This window comes from Anser brachyrhynchus (assembly GCF_964034855.1).
Source record: "Anser brachyrhynchus genome assembly, chromosome: 1".
NCBI classification, from domain to species: domain Eukaryota; kingdom Metazoa; phylum Chordata; class Aves; order Anseriformes; family Anatidae; genus Anser; species Anser brachyrhynchus.
In genome coordinates this window covers 194907153-194926126 of record NC_137694.1, presented here as the reverse complement: position 1 = coordinate 194926126, position 18974 = coordinate 194907153, and the positions used below count along the sequence as shown (strand labels likewise).

Genomic DNA, 18974 nt, shown 5'->3' with positions numbered 1-18974 from the left:
GTAAGGGTATTTCAGCAAGGCACCCGAAAAGCGGTTTGTACTGTGTGGAAATCAGGACTGCGCACCCATCTCCTCCCCTGTTCCTGTCTCCTTCCCTTTATTACGCTTCTTCCCAAGACAGCAGTCAGCACACTCTCCCCAGACACACCAAATGCAAGTCCAGAGATTATTATTCCTCTGCTTTTATCTTAGGGAGAATAGGAGGAATAGAAGGGCACCGAAGCTGGTGAAGGGCCTGGAACACAAGTCCTGCAAGGAGCAGCTGAGGGAACTGCGGTTGTTTAGTCTGGAGAAGAGGAGGCTCAGGGGAGACCTTATTGCTCTCTACAACTACCTGAAAAGAAGGCATGGGGAGCTGGGGGTCGGCCTCTTCTCGCAGGTAACTAGTGATAGGACTAGAGGGAATGGCCTCAAGTTCTGCCAGGGGAGGTTCAGGTTGGAAATGAGGAGACATTTCTTCTCAGAAAGAGCAGTCAGGCACTGGGACGGGTTGCCCAGGGAGGTGGTGGAGTCACCGTCCCTGGGGGTGTTCAAGGAAAGGTTGGACGTGGTGCTTAGGGACAGGGTTTAGTGGGTGACATTGGTGGTAGGGGGACGGTTGGACCAGATGATCTTGGAGGTCTCTTCCAGCCTTAATGATTCCATAATTCTATGACTCTAAGCGTTCTCCCCCTTCCCCCGTCACCACACGCCAGCTCCTCGCCCACCTCCCCCGACCCCTCTCCCTGCTCCTTGCCCGCCATTTCCTGTGGGCTCCCTCCCGCCTTTCCCTCAGGCTCCCCCCATCCCCACGCCGGGGGCCCCTCTCCACATCCCCAGCACCTCGAGGAGGCGGAGAAGGAGGAGGAGGAGAAGGAGGAGGGGGATGAGGAGGAAGAGGAGGAGGAGGCGGCCCCGGCGGGAGGGCTTTGCCGCGCCGCCGCAGCGCAGTCGAGGAGAGGCCGGCCCCGGCGGGCAGCCGGTGCTGAAGGGACAGCGGCCGCCCCGTCCCGCCCCGTCCCGCCCCGTCCCGCCCCGGGCGGCCGCAGGGAGCCCCCCGGGAGCGGGGCGGGGGGGAAGCGGCCGGCTCGGGGCTCCCGTCCCTCCGTCCCTCCGTCCCGCCGCCGGCCCCCGCCCCGCCCGGGCCGCCCGGGCCCCGCTCGTCCCCCCCGCCGCCGCGCCCATGCCGGGCGTTGGGGCGATCGGAGCGCGGTGCGGGCACCGGTACCGCCACCGGCCCCGGCCCCGGCCGCGGAAGAGCCCCCGAGAGAGCCCCGAGGAGGAGCCGGGCCAGGCCGGGGCCGCCATGGACGCGGCGATTTGGATCTACCAGTTCCGGCTGATCGTGCTGGGGGACTCCACCGTGGGCAAGTCGTGCCTCCTGCACCGCTTCACCGAGGGGCGCTTCCCCGGGCCGCTGCACTCCGACCCCACCGTGGGGGTGGACTTCTTCTCCCGCCTGGTGGAGATCGAGCCCGGCAAGAGGGTCAAGCTGCAGCTCTGGGACACGGCCGGGCAGGAGCGGTTCAGGTAAGGGGACCCGGGGCGCTGCCCGAGCCCCCCGCCCCGAGCCGCCTCCACCCGGCTCCCCGGCAGCCCCCTCCAGCCCCGCTGCCCTTCCCCGCCCAGCCTTCGCCCGAGCTAACAAGTGGCCCTGCCCTGTGCCTCCTTCCCTCCCTCCTCACTGCCCCGGAGTCCTGAACCTGGGGTGGCGAACCCGCATCTCCTCCTGCTTGGCGGCCGGAGGGCCCCGCATCCGTCTCCGGTTCTGACTTTGTCATCGCCGCCCGGCCTCCCCTGCAGCGCTCCCCGCTCCCAGCCGGGCAGACCAGGCCACCTCCCTGCCCTCCTTCCTTGCAGCACCAGAGCAGCCCTGGCACCGTCACAGCCACGGGCAGTCACCCACCGGGGTTTTACACCTGCCTTCTGCACCTGCTCCAATATTCACTAGTACTCCCGTCAGTGAGCGCGTAGCTCAGCTAGCTCAAATGCTGCTCTGAGTGCTCAGTCCTCTCCTTTCCCGTCTCTGTCACAAACAGTTTGCGTACAGTGTTGGTTTGGACCCAGGGTTCAGTAGGTGTGAGCTCAGGTGGGATGCTGACGCACAGCCCATCTGCCTGTTGTGCTCTGTGCTGCTTCACCCACGCGCTTGTTACTGGGTCCAGCAGTAGGGTTGCAATGGGTCTCTCCACTGGCGACAGCGGAGCCCGTTCTGCTCCCTGGCTTCCTCTGCAACAGTTGTGCAGATCCTGGCACTCAGCTGAAGAGGTGGGGTTTCAGCCTCTTACCAGGGGAGGTGAACCCTCCTTCAATAACAAGCACTACAGTGAAACAACAAAAAAAACTTTCCTGGGCATGCATGAGTCACAGGCTTATATATATTTTCGCAGGCAGGCCTCTGAAGGGTTAGGAAAGAAATTACCAGTGATAATGGCTAGCTCTTAACATTTTTCATCCTCCTAGTGCTTTCCAGCAAAGAAGGAGAAATCCTTGTAAACAAGTGACTAAGGAGGTATAATCTCTTTATTTTGAATTTGCTGACGAATAGCCAGGATGGCCAATGACAAGGCACTTGACTGAAAGGAATGCAAATACAGAGTTTTGCATGCATCTTAACTCAAATGATAGCCATCGTTTACAAGGGAATGCTCAGGGGATATTCAGTGATGAGTCATGCATTCAGCTGCTTTAAAATTTACCAGTAGTATACATCTGTGTTTTTGCCAATGCCCAGCAGATACAAACTGGAGGAAGTAGTTTTAAACATCTGTGGTTGTTTTTCTGCTAGAAGTTTCTTGTCAGTTGGTGTACCAAATATCACAGCATTTATTGCATAGTCTGTTTTGCACATACTCAAGTAAATTGTAAATATTTTACTAAATTATACACCACAGGTTAAAAACTTGCATGTTCTGTTCTCTGCTATTGGAGAAGACTACAGATCACGAGCAAGGATAGTCTTGGGGAAGAACTAATTATTCCGAGAAATAATCCAATTTTGTGGAATGTCGAGCAGTTTGCAGTTAAGATTCCCAGTTGTGCTCTAATTCACTTGCATTGGTACTTTAGAGGAGGTAAAACCTGGTTTAAAAGCTCCTTGGAGAGTTGCCCATGTGCAGGACAAAACGCTGGCTGTATAATAACCCCCTTCTTTTGGTCCCAGCCATTAGGGACATTCCCCGGGGACAGGTGCGACCCACCTGCCATCACACCATCTTGAAAGAGAGCACTTATTTTCTTGGAGAAATTGTTTATTTGTGCCTAGTTCATTGGTGTCTCTGTATTTGAACTGGGTTTCTTGCATGTTCTTAGAGCTCATCCTTAACATGCATCGTTTGCGTTACTGCTCAAAGGAAAAGTAATTCTTAACGCTTCCACAAGCAAGCTGCAAGCACAGTTTACTTGTTATGAGCTCAGCCAGTGCAGTTACTTACTATATTTGTGGGGACACCAGTGGGGCACCACTAAGCAGGATCTCCCATGGTGTTAGCTCCCATACAGACAATATAATTGTCAGTGCCTCGAGTGGTTTACTAGAAAAAGAACTTACAGACCTGCTTAGTGTAGACTCAAGTCCATAACACAGACTAAGGTAAAGGAGGGATTCCCCCTTTCTTTTTAACTTGGGGTTAGTTGTCATTTAGAGCAGTCTGCTGCTCTGGCTATTTGTTTCACGTGGTCTTCTTTGCTGTTATTCGTTTGGTTTAATTTTCCTGTATTTAAATCCAACAAAATGAATTTTAATCGTGGAACTTCCAAGGCTATGAAGCAACACTACTAAGACTGAGAATTTATTTCAAGAAGTTAGGCACATAATATTATGGGAATGCCTCAGTTATACTAACCCAGTTAATATAGCAGACTGTGATATTAACTAGGTACATTCTGCTTCCAATACATCTTGAAAATCAAACACCACCCTTACTCTTCTTTTTGAGTAAGCAGTATGTATTTTGAAACTTACCATCATTATAATGTAGTCTTTAGTCCTAGTGTAAAAATAGCTCTTCAAAATTAGGTAAAGCTTTTAGTGAAAGTTTGGTTCATCTGGTAAGCATCAGTAAGATCATAATGAGAAAGAAACACTGTGACTGATTTAAAGTCATCCTAAAGCCATGGTCTGATGTGATTAATACATCCTCTAATTCATTTTCAAAAACAATTGTTCAGTAGCCATCATCTTACCAAGGCTTACCTTGAGCATATTAGTTAGGGTCTTACATCTTTAACCTAATATTTAGATCAAGCTAGGAAGATGACTTCTTTTTGAGACTGTACTTTCCCCTGCCATTATGCTACCCTAATCAGAATAAATGAGTGGAACGCACACGTACTCTACGTGGGAAGTTATCATTTCAAAAAGAATTTACAATCTGCATTTAACAACTACTCCCTATTAAAACTAAAGACTTTAAAGTTATCCTTTGGAAAAAAAATCTAACATATCATTACTGTACATCATAACATATGCCTTCTTGAGGAGTAGTCTCACCTCCAGCAGTTCCAAATGTAGAACAATCTGGAGGAACCTTACAGCATTCGATATCAAGGTGTTGTGGTTCCCTTTTTGTCCTTGTTGTAGTCTTACCTTTTTATCAGGTTCTGATCAGGAGAAAACTGATTTTCTCCAGTCCTTTATCCCTTTATTTACCCTGCATTTACCTTTAATTTATTAGAAATGCCAAGCATTTTACAAAATGAGCAAAAATATTATACATACAAGTATTTTTGCTGAAAATCAGGAATAAGGATAGTCTAGAGGATGCTAGGACAGTCCATATTTAGCAGCAGCATAGTTAAGGAGCTTTGTAACTTAGATTTTGTTTATATGGAATGGGGGAGAAAATAAGAATTACCTGTTCAATAACACATCAATTTTTGTAACTTCCAGACAAAGATGGTGTAATATGTTACATATTTAGTGAGGGCTGGCCAGAGGCTGTAGCATACCCATCGTCAATGGCCAGTGTGCCATGCACACTCCAGTCTGCACTGTGAGGAGCTGCACAGCTCCAAGACCCCCAGGCAGAAGGGGTTGCACTCTCCTCTATAGGTAGGAGGGTTGTTTCCCTTCCCTTAGTGCAGCTTCCTTAGTGCTTTTTCCTTCCTTTAATGCCTGCTTCCTATGGAAGCAGGCAAAGTCCCTCCTGAAACATTATCAGCTTGCACCTCCAACAAAGGCACACTCAAAGGCATTGGTTAGGACATTTCCATTAACTATTGCTTTGAGAAGGGTTCAGAGCCTCCTGTGAAAGAGAAGTGGAGAGAGGAGGCAGCGAAGAAGTATCAGGCACAAAGGAGCAGAAGAAAAACAAAGTGTTGCAGGCAGAAAGGTAAGACACGTGAAAGATAGGTGCGGGGATGGATCGGAGAGTTCAGTCCCCTTTCATTCAAAGTCACAGGCAGATTTGCCAGATTCTAAATCCAAAAGAAGTTGTGCTTTCCACTTCAAACATGTTGTCTGAAGGCTTGTCAGGAAAGCGACAGCAGACTTCATTGCCTGCCATCTCCCTCATTTTAGAATGGGGGAAGAATGAGGGAAGCCTTTAGAAGAAAGGCTGGTCTTTGGCCATTATTTTCTCATCCTGATCCCACCCTGTCTTTAGCTGAAGGCTTTCCCACTGCTAAAGGAAATACTCTCCCTCCTTCCCCACAGAAAATGAATCATGGTGCTTCAAGTAACACATTCCCTTCCATAATGCTAGTTTTATGACAATTAATTAGCTGAACCAAAATTAGCTGTCTACATGGGAAGACATTTCAGGAATTTAGGATCTACGTGGGGATAACTGGAGCAATCGGAATCTGAACATCCTTTATGCATAAGCTGGACAACATTAAACTTTACCTGCCATCCGTTCGTCATCCTGACCCTAAGGTTTTCTTCTTTTCTTCAAAAAGAGACAATAAAGGAGTTAAAAACATTTTGCTTTTGGAGTCAGATGCTGCAGCACTTACCAAAGTGTGTGTAATCATGTCAGTGATTGTCAAGGAGTCCAAGGAGGGCTGGTCTGGTTTTGTCTAAGGTCCGTACTCAGATCTCTTGTCTCTGATAGAGTCTTTGAATTCTCCGGAGTACTCTGCTAGCCTGTACTTTCAATTTGAGGGATTTCCTGAGACTGATGTGGTTTATCTATTTACTAAACCTCAATCAGTCTCTTGTTCGATACTTGTTCGGTCTGCTGTGGAACACAGACAACCTCTTTGCATTCATAACATCTTTCCCAAGGAGATCCACAAGTCTACCAGCTGTTGCATGAAGAGCTGCTTTTTTGCAGTTTGTTTCTTTTGAAGCTGGCTCCTAGCTATATTTGGCAGCTTGTACTTGAAGGGCTTTTGTACTTGAAGAGGTTAACTGTGAATCTTTATCTGCTTTGCCTGTGATGCTCATGGTTTTGTAGACCTCTGTCATATTTGCACCAAGTTGTCTCTTTTCTAGGCTGCAGTGTTCTCGCCAGCTCGGGATTGCTTGTTTCGTTGAGATGGTGTTTATGCTGTAGAAGAGCAATGTCTTGTGTTGAAGGCTTTTTCCTTTCAGTTGTGTCAACTAACGTCTGCTGAGAAACACCACTTTAAAAGCTATTAGAAGATCTAGGGCTAGATACCACTTAGTTGCCTGGTTGCTGGAGCGAGATCCAGAGCCTTGTATTAGGAAGGTTCCTTGCACAATGCCTGAAGCATCGAGCTGATCACACCCTCCAAGTGGGACGTGTCCCAGGGACAACAAAGGGGAAGTGATGGGGGTGGGAAAGGGATCGAAACCGACCCTGCTTTGAGGGGCTTCTGCCACGTGAAGTGCACAGCCTGGAATCACCTCCTGAGAGCAAAGGTAGGAAGAGGATAAAGAATGCCCTCCCTGTTTGTGAAGTACAGGTGCCTATACCTACAGCTCCTATAAAACACAGCTCTTAGGGTTCTGAGCACATCAACAGTCTGTGCAACCTTTTGCTTTACCAGGGGCCTGGCTGCTTGGCGTCTGGCCAGCTCTTGCTGTTTCTTTACAATAACAACACAAAACATTCATGCAGGAAGCAGGAAAAGTGTGCTTAGACACATCTTTCCTAACCTCGGAGTGCATCTTACCAGGAAGGCCATTCAGGAGTCTGGATCGGCGTTTCTCGTTCCTAATGGTGGCACTGCACAGAGAGGAGTACAGAATTTTTGAGCCAGAAGTTGAGTACAACTCTGTAGGCTAGTGATTAAGGGCTTTGCTGTGAACGGCAGCACTGTAGAGTCTGATCAGTGTTGTAAGTCCTTTGTGGACTTTACATTACACGGCTATGGGATGAAATATCTCAGTGTTCCTGAGTGCAGAACTTAAGAACTGCACCTTGAAGAATCCACTGCTCTCTGGCCCTGTGAACTTGTCTCTCCTGCACAGATCCAAAAAAAAGAGAAGAGATTATTCCTCCCTCCCTCCGCTCACCTGCTGCTTTTGCTTAGATGAGCCCAGCACCTCCTCTTCCCCTGTGGGGTCTATGGCCAGTGGCTCCCAGGCTTTCCAGATGACTCTCAGCCCTCCTTATCTCTTGCTGGCCACCAAGCACACTCATCATCAAGCTTTTCAGTGACTACATACACAGTATATTGACGTGGTCTGTAACCTCTATAAGGGTGGAAGTGCTGTGAGTAGAGTGCTTAGGGGTGGCCTCTGTAGTGTGGGCCCTGTGAACACGGCCCTGTGTCTTGTGAAGCGGGGCGCTAGGAAGCTGTGTGAGAGGTAGGTACCTTCACTGAAAGAAAGCTCGCCTACATTTCGTGCGGAGTTGGAACCCATCTGAAGGTGTTTGGTGTGTTCCTGGGGAGCTGTTCCTGGGACACTCGGGTTGGTTTCCAGCTGTGACAGGAGCCGAGGGAAGGCAGGCGCTGCCCCATGAGCTGCTCCCAGCCCGCGCAGAGGCAGAGCACGCAGGCCCCGCAGAGCTCGTCTGGGCACCATGGTTAGATAATAGAATCATAGAATCACAGAATCATTAAGGTTGGAAAAGCCCTCCAAGATCATCTGGTCCAACCGTCCCCCTACCACCAATGTCACCCACTAAACCATGTCCCTAAGCACCACGTCCAACCTTTCCTTGAACACCCCCAGGGACGGTGACTCCACCACCTCCCTGGGCAACCCGTCCCAATGCCTGACTGCTCTTTCTGAGAAGAAATGTCTCCTCATTTCCAACCTGAACCTCCCCTGGCACAACTTGAGGCCATTCCCTCTAGTCCTATCACTAGTTACCTGTGAGAAGAGACTGACCACCAGCTCCCCACAACTTCTTTCCATGCAGCTGAGTGGAGCACAGCTTGAGATGTTGGTCTTTTAGCTCTGCCTAAGCCTTGCTAAAGGCACCTAAAAGTCCTATAATCTTTAGCCACAACATTAATGAGGCAAAATTTGCTCTTGCACTTATTTTCATAGGGTGAGAGAAAAAAAAAAAACAGACTTACCAGACCATGAAATACACCCACTTTACACAGTTCATTTTCCAAATAACTCTGACATCCACTGAAAATACATTTGTCTATACTTACTCTAATCGTCATATTTAAGTCAAATATTTTGCATCTGTGGGATGTTTCAGATACTGTTGAACAACCTGCTATGTTCATGTGCCCAGACATTTTTACCAGCTTTTGCGATGTGCAGCCCAAAGTTACAGATGCTTTTTAATCATCTTTGTTACAGGCAACATATACAGAAAATTAAATATAATGGCCTAGATCACGAGCTAATGCCAGTTGGCGTAGCTCTGCGGAACTGAGTTACAGCCGACGAGGGTACAGAATTCCATGTGTAAGCACGCAGTAAGACAATAAATACTGTTCTTCAGTACTCCACTTCACAGACACATGATACAACATTATTCTACATAAAAATGCTAAGTAAATGATGCAGTGCCTTTTCAGTACTAGCCTTTTTTTTCAGCTGCTAATGTATTGCTTTGGCGTAACTGTTTTCAGGACAGGTTCTTTTTCTTGAAAATCGGTTGTATTAGCTATCACTTTTCGAAACCAAATCCCATTTTTGTCACACACTTCAGCTCTGTCTGGAACAACTTGAATTATTTTGATGTACTCATCTGTGTTCGCAACTGCTTTACTGAAAAAAAAAAAAGAAACAAAAAAACACTTAAGAAAACCTGAAGCAGATCTGTGATATCTTTATTTAGTACTTCACAAAATACAACCTTTATTTATGGTCATTTTTCATACCCAGGCTATGTGAATAAGTTGAGGGTGAGACCCTATTGTCTTCAGATTCAAGCTGCTCAGAGACATACTCCATGGAGTACTCTGTTGCTGGAAACATAGAAAAGATCTTTCTAAAACATTAGGGCAAAGAAACCCTCCCTGTTATCTAAATAAAACCCTTTCAAATGCAGTTTGCTGTGACTAAATGAATTTAGTTATGCCAAGAAATCTAAGACTTATCTAACTGCACTTACCTATCTGTAATATGACTGCTGCTCCTAAAATTATACCTCGGTGTTCGAATTGTTAGAAAACACTATATGAAACGTGATTAAGTGAAAATCAGAGGGAGCTTCTTTTATGGAAAGATGCAGCTGTGTACCGCTCATCCTGATTCAAATGTTTTGAAGCTCCATTTTCTCAATAATCTTAAGATAAAATATAGTTAATTCCTGTTAATATAGATTTTGTGTCTCATTTCAGTTGGAGAATACTTACATATACACACTTGCTCTATGTTTACGCTACTAATGTAGTGCTTATATCCACTCCTAGGTAGGCCATCACTTCATTTAAAATGTCTCTTCTCGCCTTCTCCATCCTCCCCTATTGCACATGATTACAGATGTAAAATCATTTTTAGTCCCTATATCTTACTCTACATTCTAATTAACTTTTTTTTTTTAATTATTCTTCTTCTAGAGCATATTAAAAATCTTTCTGGAGGAAGGGTCTCCTTCTTCCAAAATTACTTCCAGTGAATGGTCTGGAACACAGAGGGCTGAAAAGCAGAAAACGTCACCACTTCTGAAAGTCTCATACCAAAAAATAGTAAATGCAATTAATAAAGAGCTTTTGAACCTCCATATGAATGATATGCTGGAAATAGAAATGTTCTTTGTCAGTGCTGTAACAAGTGTGTGTTGGCCCAGCTCAGTACAGTGTTGTTGAGGGAGTTTCCTTCCTTAGTCTGTTGACCTCTACAGGCACAAATAACTTGTGATTATCTGTACCATTTTTGCTATCAAACCATTTGTCTGTAAGGAATACAAAAGGATACAGGTTACCTGTTTCATTTTAAAATGACTGATTAGAACAAAGTGAAGTGAATATTCTTATAAAACTGAAGAACTCAGACTTTTAACACTAACAAATACTGTCAATATATATATATAAATATTGTCCTGTGAACATGTGCAACAGTTTGCTAATAAAGAGTACTTTGCAGAAAAATTCAGCATTCAAAATTGGCACTAGAAATGTTGACTTCAAGAACATTTAGAATATGACTTTTGAAGTAGGAAAAAAAAACATTTTTTTGTGGAAAAGGTAAATTAATAAATTCTAGTTAATTTCAAAAAAGCATGGTAAGTTCATAAAACTTGTAGTGGGTAAAAAAGGAACATAGTCACATGGAAAAGTATCCTGTTCACAAATAAAGTGAAAATATATTTTAATTTTCCTTTTTTGTGTTTTTCTTCACAGATCAATAACACGATCTTATTATCGCAATTCTGTCGGTGGCTTGCTAGTGTTTGACATCACAAATCGACGATCTTTTGAACATGTGAAAGACTGGCTAGAAGAAGCAAAAATGCATGTACAGCCCTTCCAGATTGTTTTCCTGTTAGTAGGACATAAATGTGACTTAGTATCACAGCGTGAGGTTACAAGGGAAGAAGCTGAAAAACTGTCATCTGCCTTTGGTATGAAATACATAGAAACCTCAGCAAAAGATGCCACAAATGTTGAAGAGTCCTTTACAATTCTTACGCGAGACATCTATGAACTTGTAAAAAAAGGAGAAATCACAATACAAGATGGATGGGAAGGTGTTAAGAGTGGCTTTGTTCCAAATGTTGTACATTCATCAGAGGAAGCCGTAAAGCCCAGAAGACAGTGCATCTGCTGAATTTGTGGCATGCCAAAGAGCACATCAGGTGTTCAGAAGATGACTCCAACCTAAATAACAGAATAATAATTCTGAAACAATATTAGATCATGGCATAGCTGAATCATAGGATAATAACTTGGTTTTGTATCCTTCTAATTCATAACTTCATAAAACTTTAAGTGCTTTTGTTTTTATTTTATTTTATTTTACAGAGTACAATATCTTTGTGTGGTCTTGAGGAAAGTAAATTATATATTGCTAAAGGAAAAATTAATCCTATAGCAAGACATTGTGAAAGCGCAATAATCACCGTGACTACATCCTCTCCTGGGCTCTGTATTTTGAATACAGTTTAAAATCAAGCCCTGCTAGGTGAGGATGAGATGAGCTTATTACTTTTGTTCATCCTGCCATAGTTTTGGGCAAGAAAATATCATACCTTATACGTTTTTTATGTGATTCTTTACTCAAGTGCAGCATTGCTCATCAACGTTAAAGTTTAGTAAACTGTAGAATTTCATAATAAAGATAATTCTAAATAAAGCAAGCTGAAAGATTGCTCCAATAGCAAACACTTTTGATATGACTATGAATACAAGCCTTACTAAAGAAAAAGAATGTTTTAGAAAAGATGATTTATTTGTATATGAAAATGGGTAATAGAAGCAATGAAATTTAGCAATGAAATTTACTATTAAATATTTTCTGAATTGCCAGTGAAACTAAATGTAACATCACATATGATCCAACTATTTTGACTTGTATACAAAATAGATTTCCCAACTGACTGAGCTGCATTTTGGAGGCCAGATCCTCAGCTGGGTAGTTATCATAGCCACACTGATGCCTAAAGAATTGCGTTAATTTACACAAACAATTTCCTATCAGCTTTAAGAAAAAAATTATCTACTTCTGACTAGATGTAAAAAGGAATTTAAAAGTGCTGTAACCCATGGGGACCCAGACCTTGCATTTGAAGAGAATAAGGATTGGTTTAATCTCAGCCAACAAATGTTAATTGGTTGCCTAAAAAATAAAGGTTTTAAAACCAAAACTGTTACAAATAGAGTGTTTGGAGAGAAAAGAATTTCTAAAATAATTCTTGGCTACAGGCAGCAAAGTTGGAGAAGCCCTATTCTAAGAAAGCAACACACAATAGCTTTTAATAACAATAATAATAGAAGAAATCTGTGATCATGTAGCATTTTACTGAGCTTGAGGTCATCCTACTACTACTACTCTGAATATAACACACACTAGCTTTACGCAAACTGTGCCCTATATGTCTAGCACTTAAATACCAAATAAGTCTGTGTCTATTTTATCTCTAGTAGTGTAACAAGATGGCTTGATCTCCAGAGTTGATAAGCATCTACAGTTTACCTGAGCATACTCATAATCTCTGAACATCAAGCCAATTACTTTCGTATAAAGACGTGTTACCAGGTTACAATTCTCCATTTTCATGATGAGGGAACAGGTCCATCTAATCTTAACTTTTTTCTTCAACAGTCGTGCAATTGGTTTTCCTTCAGATTACTTTTTGGTCCTTTTACAAGCCTTTTGTAAATATTCCATGATATCAAGACAAGTTGGCTCCAGTCAATTTCTTCATTTAGGGCCACTAAAATTATTGTCTTCTGAGGGAACAGAAAGGTTATTCTTTCAAGAGTCTGAGTCTCATTTGCACTGAGGCACAGTTACGCTGTCATAGAATGATACAGAGGCCTTAATATAAACAGGAATCAGCCTTAATTCGTTAGCAATTAAAATAGTTAGCTAATTCTAGTCTCAGCATGCCACAAAGTAATTGCTGTGAGCCTGATTCTCTATTAAACTACACATTTTAGTCATTTCTACCAATTCCATTTTGATTTGAGGGCATTTTAGGCACTCTAAGTAAACATAAATGACAACAGATGCCAAAAGCTAGTGTGGAAATCAGGTTGTGTGCATTTGACACTGATTATCATAGTAGGCCCACGTTGTGTATCTCAAAAGATCTTCTCTTAGTTGTTTAAGAGGGCAGAATGGACCAATGAATAAACCGGTGGCTGGGGAGCCAACAGGCCTGAAGTCTGCCACTGGTTCACTGTGTGTTTGTGAGCAAGGCATTTAAGCTTTCTGTGCCTCACCTGTATCTCAGAAATGGAGCTGATCGTTCTTCCTGGCATTCACAAAGTCCTTTGAGACCCCATCTGACTGTATGATCTCTGGTCTGGACTCTTTTCTGTGCGTGCTATCTGTTGTAGAGCGTTTAGCAGATGCAGTATCCATGGGATGTGGATGCTGCATTCTCCTATCATACCAAAAATGATTTAAAAGATTAAGACAGCTATATAAGTACCAGGTATTGCTGTTATTATAAATCTACATTTCATTACACATTACCTTCAGGTTAAAATCTTTTATCTTAAACTTTTCTTCCTGAATACTCTGGAACCAATGAGCTTTTCATTCTGTATGAAGAAATCTGCGTGTGTGTGGCAGGGAAGGGACTGGGAGAAGAGGGGAGGGAGGGGAGGTGTGCACGGAGAAATAAACACTCATCAGAACAGAGCCTTAACGATCTCTGCTGTGAACGTTGTACCTGTAAGTGTCTGTCACATTTATTACAGTGGGAGTAGAGCTTTGAACCAGATTCAACTGTGTAAGGAACTGGTGTTGTCAATGCAACGAGAAGAGAAATTCACTGCATTTTAAAGTACTGTGCACATCATTGTCTTATTTGTAACTCCTAAAAATGTAGATTAACGTGTACATTCAAACATTGTCTATCTTGACGATATATTAAACCAGTACCGTACCTTCTCACTACATGCTTGCAGTTAATGGAAATGTCTGATAAACAGATTACTTGCTGAAATATGTCAGTTTGCTTTCAGATGCTTTGCACTAAGTAACAGGTTGTAAGTAATATGCTGTAGAGCATGTTCAGGGCATTTATATTCCTTTTTTTTTTCCCAAGAAAGGACAAGTATGATGCTTACTATTGATACCAAAATGAAGTTTCCATAAATTTGGCAACCAAATTAGTAAGTAGAAAATATTAAAAATGAAAAAACAACAACAAAAACCTGTTGCAAATTAAAGTTTGGTAAATCCCGGATAGGAAAAGGAAAAAACAGTTAAAATAGTAACCTGTTTGTATTTGGATTCACAGGTCCAGCAAATGAATGGATGTGAAATACCATTTTTGATTCCTACAGTTTTTTAACTTGCATTGCTTTAAGTTTGATAAAGAAAAAAAAAATCTTTCTCTGCTCATTTAAATGTTTTACACATGAATTCTTCAGATATTTTGGCTTGCTTATAACTGGGTTTGTCCTGTGTAAGAAACAGAGCGCAGCTACATGTCTCAGGAGTCATGTCAGGGAACCAAGGAAAAAAAATCGAGGTAACACACATCCATAACATTCATTTATGGCTTTGTTATGGAATAGACCTACAGATCTAACTCTGTGCTAGGTGATTAAATTCCTGGTGGCTGCCTTGTGCTCACAGAAAATAATACTGGCCTAACTGAGTGCCCGTGTACACTAGAGTTGCTCTGTGCTGAGATCCCCCTGCTCCAGCCAGCCCGGGACTGGTACAGGCTGCCTTACTTAGAGCGAAGGTGGGTGGATCCCCAACGCTCGCAGGTATGTCAGGCACGGTGTTCCAGCTCCCTCGCACAGTACAAACCTCCTTGCTCTCTTTATGTAATTAACATCCGGGGGAGCAATTTTGCCCTAGCTGTAGACCCAAGCACGTGACAGCAGCTCCTCCAAGTCTCCACCCTTGCCTTTCGCCCAGAGCTGGCACAGCAACCTCAGCAGCCTTTGTTCAGCCTCGGAGAGCAAGGAGGGCCGAGGGCTTGATCTCTGCGCGGGCCTGGAAGGGGCATGACATGCAAACGTGCTGGGCTGTTTGAGAAATGGTTAAGCATCAAAGCACAATTGTCTATAGCTAACATTTGCTATTCTCTAATGATTCCTCTAATGATGCTTTGTTATAGGACTTAGCTGTATGCAGCACCACTTACAATGCCTAAGTTAGTTTCTTCAGGATAATAACAGTATCATGGAATGTATTTGAAATGGGAAGAACTTGACCAAAAATTCATCCTCCTGATCTTTAGAGAGAAAAATGAATCTCGTGACTACATGTATACATATCTCCCAGCCCGTTTCTAGTAGTAATTCAAGGCCTGGGCTTAGCATTAGGTTCTTTGAGGCTTTCAGCTGAAAACCGACCACCTACACGCGGTGTCATTTTACTCAGCAAAATTCCCTCCTCTATGAAGCGAATGCAGCTGAGGAAAAACTGATCTTTACTCTTGAGCACGGCAGAGTTGTTTATCACGTTTCAATGAACGTGCAAATCTGACGAACGTAATGTGATTGAAGACGTGCCAGTCCAGCATAACGTGAAGACTATGAAGTCATGCAGGTTCCTGAAGACAATTTGCCTTGCATAATACTTAATTAGTGGGAGTGTAGCATATGTGTGAAGAAAACAAAGTTGGTTCTGAGAACCCAAAAATATTTCACTGAGCAGCAATTCTGCCACGGAAGAGCCGGCTCTGGAAACCCAGACCTCCAGTGAGCACTTGTTTTTCTTCCTGGAGCTGCTGCTCCCACAAGCAACGCCTGGAACAGCGAACACGAGACTCAAGTGTGTCCAGGAAAAGAACTCGCTAACAAATACCAAACTGTGATAACGTACCAGAAAAGCACAATACACACACGGTGGGCTTTTCCCCTGGGAATAGCTGTTCAGTAGCAAGCACCACTGCAGCACCTGAATGGCATCACCCGCCGTGACTGCCCTTTGCCCCTGAAGGCTGGATGGGAATAGGGAGTAGCAGCTTTTTATGTAGGGGTAGGTAAATTTTGATTTAAACTCACAGCTGAAGAATCCAAAATCCAGATCCAGAGCTCCTCGAACGGATCAGCATCTTTGAAGGTATCCCCTGTACTCATTTTGCAGAGAAAGTCATGTTTTAGGCGAGGCCTGAGCTACTTGGGGGTTGACACTCAGCGTGTCATCTGCTGAGAGTGGGAGCAGAGCTGTGCAACAGCTGACACCAGCCTTCAGCAGTGTCACAGCCCGCAAGGGCAGATCAAACTAAGAATAACCCTGCTTACCTCCACAGGCTGCTAAAGACCCACCTTGCAGCCAAAGAGCTTCTAAAGAAACCTAAGAGTAGAAACAACAAGAAGTTACATGCACTGTAAACAAAATAAATGCCTAGGTAAATGAACTGAAGTTTCAGCTAAATCACTGGGATTCTTAATTGCTGTGGCTTCAAATCTGCTTGAGGAAAAACTGATTTTTCCTTTTCTATGGAATTTGTGGAGGGACAGACCGAGTCTCCTGTAGCAATAAACTGGCCAGGACAGAACTTGGTTGCCTGGGAAATGAATGCATCAGGTAAGGACGAAAAGGAGGACACAGATCACCTCCTCCATCCCTGCCCAGCCCAGAGAGAGCAATGAGACTGAACGCTGTCAGAGCCCTTAACACACTACAGAAATTGCCGTAATTGCTGTGGGACTGCAGATGGGATGACGGAAAGTGCCAAAGACGTGGAGCTGACACAGAACTACAGGCTGCTGAAGCCGCCGCTCCAGCGGCTCCCTAAGGACTGGTTAATGCTGTGGGCAGCCACAGGAGAGGAACAGTTGGGTATAAATCTGTGCGGACACGACACCCATCTTGCAGACTTCTTCCCATCTCACCTTCTCCTCTGCATGTCTTCTTTACACGAAAGCACTGCCAGAAGCTATATTTGGCACTAAGGTATCACAGGGAGCAGGGCGACAGCAACAACCGCTAATATTTTTAAGTATGAAGGTCCTAAGACTACGGGGAAGAAATATGGAAAATATTTCAGTCATAATCCTAGTAATAAAAAACTGGCAGGGCTGGCACTGCTCGGCAGCACTTTTGAGAATTGCTTAAGTTTTCTATGACAAGCAGATAGTTTAGCTATTTAGTCATATTTTACATTAATTTGCTTTAAAAAATAAAATAATTACTGTGTATTATTCAGGAGAAAAAAAAGTCTCGTCTGTGCAGATCATTTTTGTCATTTCCCTGATGTATAGCCGGTGTAACATGCAATAAAAGAGCAAGCTATGCCAGGGCATAAGCTTAGAAGACGTAAGTCTCGACTCTCGTCAGTCAGACCATTGAAACAGCAGCACCGTTTGTTTCGCTGGGGCTTTTCTCTGCCCACTTCTCTGTGGAAAAGTGTCTGATTCTCAGAGAGCTTTTAAAACAAAGCAGAGACAAAGCTCACTGAGCAGCGAAAAGGAGCTGCATATGTGAGCAAGTGTCAGAAAAGCAGCATATAGAATTATAACTTTTCTTGTTAAATCCTCTTGCAGTCCACCATGCTTCACAAATTACAGCTCCCTGAGTACACTGAGTGAATGGAACAGTAAATTTCTAGCTGTCCAAAAAAGGCTAGGAGAGGAAAAATTAGATCAGATTCAATTCCCCGCAGCGGTTCTCTGCAGCTCCGTGACTGGGCACGGAACAATGGCCACATTTTGTCTAGCGCACATGGCTTCTCCATGTCCCAGGAGGAATTCAGCCTCGGCAAAAACCCTCCTGCAGGTTCTGCCTGCAAACGGTAGCGCTGCGCCGCCACGCATCATCTTCAGCGTAACTCAGGGCAAAAAGCAAACTTTTCCACCAAGTAAACTGCGAGGGAATAGCGCTGTTGTCTAAAAATATGTCAGAGAAGAATAAACATCAGGGAGAGAGAAGAGTTATCTAATCTAAAGGACCACGTTGGCATAACAAACAGGTCTTCCTGAGATGCACGGCATAGGCGTTTCTGGTAATGCTAAGATATGAAAATCTTAAACAATTTTAAGTGAAAGCAACAATGATCTCTGCTCCTACATGTAGGCAATTTTTCCAGAATAATATTGTCATTAGCTGAAAGGGTGAGGTGAAGCCCAGATAGTAAACACCAGAAATAAAAGTGTTTGCTTTCTTGCTAAAATAGAAACAAGTACAGAAGTTGCACATAAAAAGTTTGGTCACCGATGGTGCTTCTGTTTCCAGCTGCAGGTGTTGGCTTCTGTGTCTCCTTGCCCCTTTAAAGAAGTATCTTCAGAGACTATCGTGGCACAGGTCATGTAAGGGGCCGTACTGCAGTGGTGAACGAGGCTTCCCCGCTGAAAGAACAGAAGACTCAATATCCCTAATAAATTCATCTAGTTTAACTGGAAAGGAGTCTAAAACTGACTAATCACCCACATTTTCTTTTTTTTTTTTCCTTCATGGACTAAGTAAAAATTATAAGCAACTATGTATGTCTTATTCATACCATGTGTTTCAGGGAATTAGGTGCATAGCAGTGCATATCTCTCTCCGATGTGACTCAAAGCCAACAGATTTGCCCCTGGACTCAAGTCACGCCAAGCCATCTAGGATATTACGCAGGGTATTCATTTAACTGATCATCCAAATCTTCATGAGCTGCTACTTGCAAATCACTTCGGACAGCTCTGGGATTAAGTGTCGTTCGCCCTGTCTTTTACAATCCATGCAAAGGATATAAAACTGTAGAGCAATGTAGCACCATATGCTAATCAATAATTAATATCTTCATTACCATCAGAATTTAGTAATAGTCCATTTGCAATAGAAATAGAGCAAATAAAACAAGATTATGAAACACTTTGTACTTTCGAAGTGCCCTGAAGTGGTACCAAAATACCACAAAACCTTGAGGCTCAGAGATGTCTTTACTTCCCAGAAAAATAATGCACGGATCTTTAGAAAAAAAATAAATCACAGTCATTATGTAAGCCATGCAAAATGAAATGAACTTTATTTTTAATATCAGTAAAAAGTACTATTCACTCCTTGTCTCAGAGGCTTCTCAGTTTTTCAAGTTTTCTTTATTCCTTGACTG

General features: G+C 43.7%; 1 protein-coding gene across 1 annotated transcript; it reads left to right on the top strand.

Annotated features, from left to right (window-relative positions):
• Positions 1–850: 850 nt before the first annotated feature.
• On the top strand, positions 851–13873 carry RAB39A (RAB39A, member RAS oncogene family). Its single transcript, XM_080603985.1, has 2 exons — positions 851–1509; positions 10648–13873. The coding sequence occupies exons 1-2, from the start codon at positions 866–868 to the stop codon at positions 11072–11074; spliced, it is 1071 nt and encodes a 356-aa protein (XP_080460111.1). The 5' UTR covers positions 851–865; the 3' UTR covers positions 11075–13873.
• Positions 13874–18974: the final 5101 nt, after the last annotated feature.

What these genes read in the sequence shown, in the direction of transcription:
- RAB39A (XM_080603985.1), top strand. Translation starts at nt 866, where the DNA reads ATGAGGAGGAAGAGGAGGAGGAGGCGGCCCCGGCGGGAGGGCTTTGCC. An exon ending in GCCGGGCAGGAGCGGTTCAG is followed by an intron (nt 1,510 to 10,647) that starts GTAAGGGGACCC and finishes TTTTCTTCACAG; the next exon opens with ATCAATAACACGATCTTATT.